Source organism: Melanostigma gelatinosum, assembly GCF_949748355.1.
Source record: "Melanostigma gelatinosum genome assembly, chromosome: 3".
Classification (NCBI taxonomy): domain Eukaryota; kingdom Metazoa; phylum Chordata; class Actinopteri; order Perciformes; family Zoarcidae; genus Melanostigma; species Melanostigma gelatinosum.
The window spans coordinates 16,715,805-16,728,671 of record NC_136636.1 but is presented as its reverse complement, the minus strand read 5'-3'; the positions used below and the strand labels follow the sequence as shown (position 1 = coordinate 16,728,671).

Sequence of the window (12,867 nt, the reverse complement as noted above, 5' to 3'; positions counted from 1 at the left end):
GCTGGTTACTCACCAGCCAGCAGTGTTTGTTAACTGGAGCTGCCACTATCGCGCTCTTGGAATAGACTAAACATATCACTGAATAAAGGCAACTTGCTCATTTGCCTTCTGTGTTTCTATTAAATAATTCATCTGAATGAGCCATATTAAAGAACAGTAGTTTCAACCTTCAACAGTACTCTAAGCACCAATTAATTGCATAGTTTATTCATCTCAAAACTTGGTTGAACATTTGAAGTTGCATCGTAATGATATTTCCTCCAGGCAACACTTTGCAAATGACAGTTTATGATATTGAATAGTCCTACGAATGCCTGATATGTTTTTAGTACATCTGCTGGCAGCGTTCCCAGTCCTGGCTGAGTTGATATGAGGCTTTCTCTGCACAATTCTATTCATTTCAACTCAAAGAGAAATTCCAGTGTATCTAACGATCCTCACGTGTTTGCCTGCAACAGTCAAATCTAACTCTAGCCAGACATTCAAAGCTCTTCTCTGTCACTCATCCTACATTTTCGCGTTTAGGGACTTTCTCTACTCGAAATTGGATGTTTCTTTAAATCTAAATTTGCCTTATCTACTTTAGTCTGCTGTAGCTGTGGCTCAGTCTGATCCTGTTACAGTCTGATGTTCTATCTGTTCCAATTAATCCTCTTATTGGTTATATTTTAGCTTTGTATGGCACCACAGATTAAGAGATGGGACATGTATTGATTTATTTTTTCTCCCTTTGATTTATGGTTTTGGTAGAAGAGTAAATATTTACCAACATAAAGCGTATGTAGGTCAAACTAACACTCCATAGCAATGACGTATTTCAAAGTGAAACTGATATTTCTCTTTAGTTTGAACCCCTTGAAGTTTCACTCGATTTAAACAGAAACACAATCAGCTATGTGGCCCAAATACCAAGCATGTTTGATACTTCACAGAGTGCACACGCTCCAAACGCAGTCGCTTCGCTTGAAAACAGTCGGACACTGGCCTTCTCACAGCAGGGTGGCATCGAGAATGTGTCAGATGTGTATTCTGAGAATTTGATTTATGGGAATCAGCTTAAAATCCTCTGAATTGGAAACTTAGAACTGCTGCTTCAGTAGTGGCTTCATGCGAGTGGGTGTTACAGAAAAGTAAAACCCCAAAAGATTTCACAATTTTTGACCAGTCACTCACTGTTAAATGAAACTGACTTTCTCTCCATAAGTAATAGCCCACAGACAGTGCTTAAATGTACCGTGTGTCGTTTGCAGCGTCGCTTGTTACCAAAGTTGTGTTTCTTTTATCATTTCATAGTTTCGTCCGAGCTCTAACAAAGGTGCTTCATTGATTTACTTCCTCACAAAACATTTGGAAAGCCTGAATTGTTCAGATCCACGTTTACTTTTTAGCAGTCTTCCTTTTGCTGGCACACAGCTCTGTTTTTCTGCACATGACTGCCACCTGACAATCAGTAGAGGAGGATGAAACGTTCACGTCACCACATTAAAAACAAACCAGGGATAATGAAAACATTGCTCCGTTGCGCTGCTGCTGGAGGTCAAAAAGACTGATCCCTCACTGCCTAATGCCATCACATTAAAGACGTAATCATCCATTTCTCTGAACCTTTAAGCTAGTGGCGTCTGTTGGTGAGCGAGCCTGACTCTGTGTGTTTGTATGTTGGAGAGTTTACATGTGCATTCATAACGTGTTCCTGATTTTCTGTGTCTGCCTCGTTACCTCAGTCTAGGGTTGGTACTGCCCACATATAGTGAGAACCACATCAAGGCCAACCTGAGTGACCAGATCCTTCAGGTGCAGTGTAAGTACCCGGGAATACCCAGCATCCTTCACTCGCTGCCTCTCTCTCCTTTTCTTTCTCTCTCTCTCCACTCTTTCCTCCTCTCTCTCTCTCGCTCTCTCTCTCGCTCCCAAATATGACCTTATGCTCTTATCCAGTCCTTTGCCCTGGGTCTCCAACATCATCATAGGCATAGGGAGTGTCCGAGCGGAGTCGCCTGCCCCGCTCCCCCTGTCCCCCTTCTTGCCCCACTCTACACTCTACAATAGGCAAGATCATACCTGAGTCCCCCGACTCCTCTACTGCCCCCTGTTCCCTCCTGTCTTCATGCTGTGCTGTAAAATGGTGATGTTTTTTTCTTCACACTGGCTGAAGAAAAAAATAACTGAACTGACAGAAAGGTGAAAGCTGTGGTTTTACTGTATTACTCAGGTGAAAATAATGGTGACTTTTGTGCTGTTATTTTTTTTGCCAAATGCTCTCGCCTCTTCTCCACAAAGTAATGATTCTGAAGCATCTGTGTTGAAAGTATTTGATGTTCTGAAAAACTGTGAAAACATGCATGCTTTTCACTCCTTATGATGAGTTTTATTATTTGGGGAATTTTCCTTCTGTTATGTGTGTAATTTATTTTCAAATTTTATTTATGTATTTGTTAGATTGTGTGAGATGTTTCTCAGCTTTGGAATCATTCAGTGTAAATAAACTCCCACACGGCCCGGGACAAGGGCTTGTCTAATGTGGGAGTTTGGGTTTTTGTGGGTCTGAATGGGGACACTTGTTGTCTCTCTCATCCTTTCTTTGTCCAGACCCTGTTACTTCCCTCTTTTCCTGTTTCATTTGATTTTTTGTGTTTGTTTGACCATGGTTATCTCCCACAATTACTGGTTTTGTCTTTACTTTTTTCCTTTCCTGGATTTCCCTTTTTTCCTTTATCTCTTCCGTTGGTTTTACGTTTCCTCGTTTGCTCTTGCAAATAAGATGTTTGCTCTTCATTTCTTTTTCTCTCTTGTCTTGTTTGACTTAAATTGGTTTCTTTCTTTCAAGAAAACAATATTTTTATTCAAGCAGTAATTGAATAAAATATTGTCTGTGATCCCCCCTCCCACCCGACCCCCTGTTTCTTTTCTTGCTCACTCCTTCTCTGATGGATCCACACAGTGCCATACACCAAGGGCAAGTATACTCCATATTGGTCCACGTTCCTTCCTTTACTTCCTATTTCCTACCGCTGCCTCCTTCCCACACCTCTCGTCCTTAACCTTTTCCTGCTGCCCCCCTCCTCCTCCTCCTACCCTCACCTGTCCCAGCCTGCTTGCCTCTGTTCCTGCCCGTCTTGCCTTCAGGACTTCCTCTTTTTCCTCCTCCTTTTTTCTCCTTTTATCCCTCCTTCTTCTCTTCACCCTCTTGCTGCAGCTCAGATCCCACATCTCTCACGATGGCTCCTCTGGTCCCCAACCTCACCCTCCTCCCACGTACCCGCTGCTCCAGAAGCAAAAAAAACACCCAAAAAAACCACCTACTGCACCCAAGGAAGACAAATATTCTCTGTTAAAACTTGTCTTTTGTCCCTCCTCCTAATCCTTTTCCTTCTGTGGATAGCTCCAAATGGGTTGTGTCTGCCTCCTTTCTCTCTCCCTCTCTGTCTCATTCTTACACTTTTTTCATTTTCTTCGACCATATTTCTTTCTCCTCCTCTCCATTTCTCTGTCACCTTGCTGTCGCTCTCTCTTTTTTCTTCCAGTGTCATTACGGTAGTTAAAATGTCTTTAACTAATTCTCACACCAGGGCTCACCAGGTGTTGAAAGGTCTTTAATTCGATTTTTTGTTTTAAAACTCCCTCTTATTAGTTCAATAGCTTGAATAATTTACGTTAAGTAAAATATTTCTTATCGTTCTCTGTTATCTAGGTAGGCAAACACACTAAACTGAAATATACATTTTGTAGTCCTAAATCTGTATCAGCACATGCATTGAATGTAAGTACTGCTATTTGTTTAAAGTAGAGTAAATAGGGATCTCTTGTGGTCATAATATTTTGACATAGCTATCCTTAATTCTCCATATAAAAAAAAAAAAGTGATGTAATGTTTGTTAGCTATCATAGTATCTCGTCTTATGCTGTAGCTGGAGATGTTGCAGCCTGCAGACTGACCCTTCAGGGCTGAGCTGCGTCCTGCCCTCCCAGGTCCTCCCATGTTGTCAGGTGTCAGGGTGCCGCTCGGTGCAGCGTCTGACTCCTGTGTCGTCCCTGTGTACTCCCTGTCTCCATCAGCTTGTCTCCCTCCATCCTCACCCCTCAGACTGCCGGGGTCACGGCCCAACACTTTCTCAGTAAACCTGACCCCGGATGTGCACGGCATTGTGGGCGGAAAACTACCTGGGCACTCTATTTTAGCTCTGAAATTTCATTCCTCTGCTGTACACGGTTACAGGTCTTTACATAATGGGAAAATAACAGGTTGGATTCGTCGCAGACTCACCTGTTGAGGCGTTAATGATGGTTGATATTGTCTGGTTTTGTCTGTGATAGATGAAATGAAGTTGCCCTTTGACATGCCCTTCACAATGCAATGCATTTCCGATGATTATGTGTCTCTCTGAGCCCTCCGCCCTGCCAGTCTGAGGGGTGACCACTTCCATCAGGACCTTCACCCACCTCCCCTGCAATAGTTGGCCATGTTGATGCCTGCCTGATCTAAAAAGCACTCATTGCGGATAATCTGTCGGAGAACTTGCTTCCTGACTCATCACGACTTGCAAGTCAGTTCTCAGACATCCAAAATATGTTAGATTGAAACCAAATGAATCAGAAAATGTTTGCTGAAAAAGTGATAAAGAAAAGAAACGTGAGTGCTTGTGAAGCTAAGCAGTACATTTAGAGTCGGGTTCTATTTTTGGCACCATATTGGCTAACGCTAGTGTTCCCATGATACCTCAGTGTTGCTATGGTAAACTCCCTTCTGCGTCCCTGCACCTCTGAAGAACAGTTGCTGTTTACCCACAACTCCCCACCGCCCTGCCCACTGCTCTTCCCACATAATCTTTCCCTTTCTGTTGCAGATTTTGAATCGCTGCTGCCAAACAGTTTTGAGTCTGAAGGACATGTATTCATTGCTCCCAGGTAGCCCTGTGTGTGGATGCTTGGTGTCGTTGATGGTCATCAGTGTTTGGTCTTGTCTTTTGATGCACTATACTCCACGTTCAGCCTCTTTGAACTGTTATCTGCTTTCTATATCTTGCGATGAGTTGCACTCTGTGTGAAGTGGTTGTGTTTTATTCATTCATTGCTCTTTTTCAGTGGTGTGTCAGTTCATTGCAACACATTTGAGGAAAATATAGAATTCATTATAACCTTATGACATGATTTGTTTTTCATTACAATAACGTATTGAAGCCGCATTAAATCTTATTTGCATGCTGCTACTGTGGTGTTGTATGTTTGTATTACAGTAATACATTTAGGGGTTGTTGGTTAGGTTCCACAACAAAATGCGAAAATTAAAATGGATTTTGGACAACAAACGCTGCTGTATGTATGTGAAATAAAAAAAAGATTTTCTTTGCATGTGTTGTTTTGATATCAAACTCTCATGGCCTCCAGCTGCAACCAGACTTCTGAAACACACCAATACAAATAACTCCTTCATTGTGATGCCTGCACTCTGCAGTCAAATCCACATTTTGCTTTGATCGACAGCATGTTGGAATTTAAGCTTTAAGAAATGCACGCTGCACATGATGCATCCCCGCTTTGTGCTGCGTGTCCCTTCATAAAGGAAAGATAAGACCGAGTCTAAATATTGCATACCTGTGTTTGTTTTTAGCTTCTTTCTCTGAGTTAAGATGTCTCGTCTGTTCCTCAGGGAATACTGCAATGATCTGGAACTGTCCAACAACAACACTGAGTTCCTGATCAACTTCATTGCTCTCATGGAGAAGGTGACACCGGACTCCAAACAATGTGAGTTTAATTTCTTTCCACTCAAACTGATTTGTAATGAGTTCATTAAAGATTGACTCTATGGTTATGGCTGTGATGTTGTGTACTTTTTCTTATTGTCAACAAATCCCACAAAAAATCCATTGAAGAGACCAAAACCAACCATTCATTTATACTACTAGTAATTAGCATCTGGTACAGAAAAATATTTATCTAATTTAATTTTGCCACCATCTGTACCAACACAAAGCTTTCTCAGAGACAGTTTGAGTTTTGTAGATGAACTTGGCTGAAACAAAAAAAAAAAAATCAAATGTCTTCATATTCACCACAATGAAAAGCAAGTTATGTTTAGTTTGGTTCTGTCCAAAAGTGGACAGATGGAGTTTTAGATTGAGTTCAGAGAAGAGAAATCTGATGTCGTTATAACTGATTTTGTTTGCACCCTTTCTGATCATCTCTACCTGATCGTATTTAGGTGACAATTTGCTTCTTCATAACCTGATTCTGGACACTGGCATCATCAGGCAGCTCGTTGACAAAGTGTGGAAGAACAAAGATTTGAATACGTGAGTACGATTAAAGACCTACACTTTTAGATTCGACTCTGAATACGATTTCAATTGGATTCGTCTCTTTTCTCCATCCTGACTTGAAGATATGGCTTCCTGGCTGTGTTCGCTGCATCAGATGGAGGTGTAACAAGAGTGTTTCCGAACAAGTAAGTGCACTCTTCATCAAGGCCGTATGTCTGTAGATCTGTTATGTCTCTCATTTTATTCTCTTTTGATGTAGTAAGTTGTGAATACTTCAAATGTTTCAATGTAGTGGGAGGCTTGTACATCAGAGATTTACAGCTCCAGTGTCTGTGCTCTTAAATCTAAGGGCTGCAGAAACCTGGGAGGAAGATCCTGAGCCGTTTAATGCCAGCTATTACCGCCGCAGTCTCGACAACAAGGGCTACATCTTCCGAGCGCCTTATCGGTTAACAGGTGAATGATGCTCCCTTGGTCTTGGGTTATATATATATATATCTCACACTGAGCCTCATAATGTGTTGTGGCTCTTTGTTTCTAACCCCCTCCCGGCTTGTTTCTCTATTTTGTTTCCCTCTTGAAGCCCGGGACACAGAGAACCCAGAGAACGACACCATAGGGATCCTGGTCAGCACGGCTGTGGAGATCACAGTGGGAGGGAAGACCATCAAACCTGCAGGTGGGTTCAGCTCTGAAAGAGGAGACAAATCCTTAACAACAGATGAAAAAAATGTTTTAGATCGAGGACGAGATTATAAACACGTCTGTGTTTCTTGTCACTTTGTGCGGACATGTCCGTGCTCTGCATTCATGTTTTGGGGCCTTTTCTTGTGCCTCTAGGCCGGCGCCGGCATTGTGTTCCCTGGTTGTTTGTCATTTCAGTCTTTTGTCGTGAATGCGATATTTCAGGAATGCTTGAAGGGAATTACTTCAGATTTGGCTCAAACGTCCACTTGCACTTAAAGATGAATTGATTAGATTCTGAACAAAGGTCAATGTGACCTCACAAAACACGTTTTTTGGCCATGACTGAAGAATTCATATGTTACTTGTGAAAATGTCACACAAATGATGACATTTTGGACAGACATGGATGTAAAGTGCAACATGACTGGTTGGCGGAGGCGTACATCTGTAGGCGGTATTCTTGTTTGCGTCTGTCTTTTTTTATTTTTTTTTGCATTTTCATCTTTTTACTCTCAGTGGTCGGAGTGAAACTCGACCTTGAGGCCTGGACGGATAAGTTTAAGATTCTTGCAAGCAACCATACAAGCAACCATCAGGGCTCAAATACGGTAATAAGTTACACATGAAAAGTCTTTTATATTTACACGCTTAAGTCTTCAGCAGTATTTCGAGGACGTTCAGCTGCTAACTTTGTTTCTTCTCTGTGACAGTGTGGACCAAACATGGGCTGTGAAATGGATTGTGAGGCCAACAGTGAGGTAAATATTTCTGCTCATTTCTGATGAGCTTCCTGTGTTCAGCTGGAGCTGTTTAACAGCCTATCTTTGCCTCTGTGTGCAGGATCTCCTGTGTTATTTAATAGATGATGGTGGATTCCTGATCATGTCTAATCAGAAGGATGACTGGAACAAGGTGGAGTTAATAAACTCATTTTCACACTTACCACGTTTTCTTGTTTATCGTTACACTGAGCTTAAACCAGTGTTGCTTGTTCCCCACAGGTGGGCATGTTCTTCAGTGATGTTGATTCCTACTTGATGTACGCGCTCTACAATAATTCCTTCTACAACCGCAAGCAGTCGTTTGACTACCAGTCTGTGTGTGAACGGATGCCCAACAGTGAAGCTGGAGCGGCACCCAGAGGAGTGTTTGTGGTAAGAACACATACTTAACCACCAGAGCGAACGAGATGTAATGAATTAAAATAGCAGACTAGAAGATGATACTTTGAATTAATGGCATATCGTGAGACTGATGGGTGTTTGATTTTAATATACATGTAATGTGGTTGATATGACATGAATGTTCTTACATTTTTCTCTGTTCGTCTGTACCTGCAGCCCACAATTGCAGATTTTGCAAACGTGGCTTGGTGGACATCGGCAGCTGCATGGTGAGAGTCCTCGGGCTCCGATGAAAAAAAAACACAAAATGAATAAACAGTACCATATTCACAGCAAAATACATTGCTGGAACGTATCACTGAGCCCCATCCTCTGTCTCCACAGGTCCTTGTTCCAACAGTTTATGTACGGACTGGCTTATCACAGCTGGTTCGTCACAGGTAAGTGCAAACAAGACGATCATTCAATGTTATCTCTGTGTTTTAGATGTCTGCACCTAAAGTTTAGAGTAAAAGCTCTCAGAAAGAAAAGGAATAACTGTATTTCACAACTATTTCCGACCACTTCAAGTCAAATTGGAGTCATGAGCCAAGACTATTAAAGTTCATTGATGGTTAAATGATAAATGACTCTATATTTAACTAGAAAATGCATTTCCTGCTGAAAATGCGTTGGAATGCTGAAAGCTGAAATGAATCTCAAAAACATTGCTGAAAATAGATATCCAATTTTTTAAAAATTGCAAAAAGCTTTATAATTCAAAAAGTTGAAAGATTACAAATATGAAGTCATATCACCCCTCTCCTGAAAGAGCTGAACATTTTGATATTCAAATGGTTTCTGTAGCTTAAAAGAATTCCAGCGGTCGTGATATTTGTTGTAGTAGAAGTTGTAGTAGAAGTATTATTAGCAGTATAAGTATTAGTAGCATTTGAATAAGTACTAGCTGTAGCAGTAGTGATATTTGTAGTAGCAGTAGTAGTAGAAGTTGTAGTCGAAGTATTAGTAATTAGAAGTTGGAAATTAGATTGTTGGAAATTAGATTGTTGGAATGCTTAACAGCATTCCAACAATGCAGTAGAGAGGTTTTACAGCTGTTCCCAGACCAAGTGTAGAAGTTCATCTTTGCAATCCCATTTTTAGAACCAGAGCTAATAAATCAACTGAACTGACAAGACTGTGTCTTTGTGCTCTGGTGATGCTGCAGATGAGGTGGATGCAGAAGGAATCGACTCCAAAGAGCGGAGTTGTGTAATGATCCAGACCCAGTACTACTTAAGTAATCTCAGCAGCTCCTACAACATACTGCAAGACTGTGGCAACTGCTCCAGGTCTGTACACACGATAAAATACACACACACACACACTTAAGCACACGCTCACACAAACACACCACAGAGAATCGCGCCGTGGCTGAGGCACAGTTAGCAAGACGGATTCATCTTTCTGTCGGAGCTAATAAACTCTGCTGATGATTAAACCGCATCAGCTTTAATGAAACGGTCATATCATTGGCTAAATGAGCCTTACAATACAGTCTCATGAATCTCATCCATTAGCAAATGAGGCTGTGATGTAAGCGAGCAGAGGGGGGTTGTTGACAGAGTTGTCTCTCCCTCTTTCTCTCTCTCTCTCTCTCTCTCTCTCTGCAGGCTGATTCATGCCAAGAAGATAAACAACACCAACTTGCTGTTTGTGGTGGCAGAGAAGATGCAATGCTACACCTGCGAGATAGAAAAGCTGTCCCAGGAGGAGCAGGAGTGTATCCTTTTTCACATTGTATACCAGCTGGCAGAGAAGAAGACAAACCAGATGTTATCTCCTTATTACCATACCTGTGAAAACAAAGATGCATCGCATTTATTTCAAGGTTATTTTTAACGTGATGGCAGGAATTGTGTCGTTATTTAAGATTTGTTGGACTGCGTGAGGAATTGGTATGTGGGCGGACGATGAAACATTGCTATAGAATAAAGCCAAGATTCAAAGGATTTTGTAATTTTCCTTTATTCAGACAATTTTCAGTCCGGGAGGAAAATCCATGTGAAGAACTGACTGTGGCGCGCTATCGGAAAGGACCTTCCACCTGCTTTGACAACAATATCTCTGTAAGATTTTCAGACACGATATCAATAAGCACATTTATTTTAAGTTCTGTTATCAGTTTTCAGTAGAATATTACATTATTATATTTCCAAATGAATGATTCCGAGCAAGTCGCCATTAGAAACTGAAAGTTAAGTTAATGAAGGTTGACTCCAACATATAAAGAACAAAAACAGTGAAACACAGTTCATTACTTTTATCAGGCTGAGATTTTTGCAAACATTAGCTACATTGTGATGTATAGCATTAACATACAGGCAGACAGCGTGAAAGGGAACATGCAGATGTTAATTTGCATTCAAGTTTATGAAGAATGTAACTATGTGTCTTTAAGGGACTAGTTATTCGCTTTCTTGTTGAGAGTAGACCAGCAGAGACTCCACAAAGCCACTGGTCCCAGCCAAGATCCAGGCTGTGTCCGGAATCACTCCCTATTTACTACATACAGTAGTATGTTAGTGCATTTAGTGTCTGACTTTATTCACTCACTCATTCAACAATGGAACAAAAGTAGAGTCCATAATATGTGCACTACCATTTGCTAGCATCCCCACTCAATGCTAAAGTTACAATTGGGCGTCAGCGATGACGCACCATGATGATGATAAGTGTCTGATAGAGTCGTGAATGAGTGAACAGGGAAGTGATTTTAGACACATGCAGTCATAGTCCAGCACATAACCACCAAAAACTACAGCTTGTCGTTTTACTGTGTCTTTGTACAGATTAAACAATTACGATACAACATGTTCATTCGTGGGCTTTAAGTTTGATGGTGGGCATATTTTGTTACCGTGGTTATTTAACAGATAGACATCGAGAACCTTTGGCCAGAAAGCAAATAATTGTGTCTCACAAAATGTTGAGCTGTACCATATTCAACGTTACACCTTCCTCTTTCGATATAACATGGTTTAACGTGTGATCGGACAGACTGAAAGAGACAATAATAATTGGGGGAGTGGGTGCTTCCATTCAAGAAATGAGTTGGTAAAGTTGATGTGTAACAAAGCATAAGGAGTTCATATGTTTTCCACTAGCATGCAGCATTAAAGACTCATCTGATGTACTAGATGTGTACTTACAGCTACAGTTTTCCCTCTGCAGGAGAACACATCGGACTGTGGACGGGGACACTCCTTCCGTCCGTCCCTCTACACCTTACTGCTCATTCAGCTGTTTTTGCTTTATCCAGCCATCAGCCCCTACTGTCACTCTCCACTACATTGATTCAACTTTCCTCCACCTGTCCTCCTTTTAGCCCTCCCGACCTAAACCCCCCCCGACCCCACCTCACACCTCCATGCCCCCCATGATATAGTCACAGGTATTAATGGGACTTTCCTTCACGGCAAATTGGAAGCCCTGAGTGCCGCGCTACCCAGCTCGCTTCAGTTTGTGTCGCTTAGTGACAACTGCCAGATGTTTGCGTCTTCAGCCAATTAACCTTCATCTGCAAGAGGTGCTGGACCACCTGGACCATCAGAGGCAATGTCTGAAAAGAGAAAACAACCCCAAATGACCACCCCACCACCTCCACCATCCAGAGAAGGGAGGGGAAAGAGGACAGGCCGATGTCCTTGCCACAGACCTCCCGCCTCATACAGACTGGAGAGTTGAGTTTGTCCGTCTGCCTTCGGTCAGACAGACGTCGGGACTTCTCCCTCTTCGTCTCTCCTCCATCTAAGAGTCTCACCGCTCTGTCATTTGCCTCTGGTAAGAGGCTGTGGACCATTCAGCCAGTTATAGCCACCACAAAAGAAAATAACAGAAAAAAAGAGCTGTCAAGTATACAAAATGTCAAGTATAATCGCTGAAGTGATGAGTGTTCCAGACAAACAGTATATTTAGGTTTAATTCGAAGAGGAAGTCGTTCGGTGTTTATCTAAAAAGACGTTCATTTATTTATGCACTATATCTACTTGCCAAAATGAGATAGACTTTCATGTGGTCTTATTTTTTTATAGCCAAAACACAAGGAGGAAATGGCTTCTGATTTAGATTGAGGATAAACCATGAGAGAACGAGGAGACACTCAGAAACTGAATGCAGATTCATTTTGTGCCGCGCCTAATTACAGATTAAAGCTTTTAAAAGACGTCCACTGCGGATTATGGTAATGACATGATGATAATCGCATTTCTTGAAGTATTTTTTCTCATATTTACAATTTAAGGCCAGTGCTATCTGGCTGACACAGTAATGACAGCTGTTAAATATGAATCAGTATTCGGTGACTGTAGATTTGGAGCATCGTTGATGTGCATTATTCTCAATCGACCATTCTGACCTCTGGTTTTGGACTGATGTTTAAAAAAAGAATCCCTGTGCTCTCTGACAGGAAAGCTCACCTCTGCCAATCCTCATGAGGCATCTCCAGTAACCTCTACTAACGCTCCTGATCACAATTTGTATATGTGCTTCACTTCTGGTCATAGAACAGACACACCAAGATCTCAGCCTCATGACCGTCTCCTAATAGTACTGGATGGGCTTTTTGTCTTTTATTTGGGGGCTTCTATTACCTTTGACTGATGCTGTTCAAACTTCAAAACCATTCGCTGCTGGGGGATTGGGGCTTATCAACATTTTCCAACAAAAGTGCAAAAGAGGCAACTAAATATGGTGATCACGTACAGTAGTAGTCTGGTTGTAATCTGTCGCAGTTCATCATTTGATCATTACGATGT

The 12,867-nt window shown here is 41.6% G+C and overlaps 1 protein-coding gene across 1 annotated transcript in view; it reads left to right on the top strand.

Moving 5' to 3' along the window:
• Positions 1-11,512, top strand: part of cacna2d2a (calcium channel, voltage-dependent, alpha 2/delta subunit 2a) — a gene marked incomplete at its 5' end in the record, with an annotated part of 147,292 nt that extends 135,780 nt beyond the window's left edge. The window contains 17 exons of the mRNA XM_079266262.1: positions 1,725-1,801; positions 4,845-4,905; positions 5,648-5,745; positions 6,203-6,293; positions 6,383-6,445; positions 6,610-6,716; positions 6,844-6,939; positions 7,464-7,555; positions 7,658-7,705; positions 7,788-7,859; positions 7,949-8,101; positions 8,288-8,340; positions 8,456-8,511; positions 9,279-9,402; positions 9,724-9,833; positions 10,097-10,179; positions 11,285-11,512. Of these exons, the coding sequence (XP_079122388.1) occupies positions 1,725-1,801; positions 4,845-4,905; positions 5,648-5,745; positions 6,203-6,293; positions 6,383-6,445; positions 6,610-6,716; positions 6,844-6,939; positions 7,464-7,555; positions 7,658-7,705; positions 7,788-7,859; positions 7,949-8,101; positions 8,288-8,340; positions 8,456-8,511; positions 9,279-9,402; positions 9,724-9,833; positions 10,097-10,179; positions 11,285-11,407 (1,507 nt within the window). The 3' untranslated portion in view covers positions 11,408-11,512. The remainder of the gene's footprint in view (positions 1-1,724; positions 1,802-4,844; positions 4,906-5,647; positions 5,746-6,202; positions 6,294-6,382; positions 6,446-6,609; positions 6,717-6,843; positions 6,940-7,463; positions 7,556-7,657; positions 7,706-7,787; positions 7,860-7,948; positions 8,102-8,287; positions 8,341-8,455; positions 8,512-9,278; positions 9,403-9,723; positions 9,834-10,096; positions 10,180-11,284) is intronic.
• Between the last annotated feature and the right edge of the window lie 1,355 nt (positions 11,513-12,867).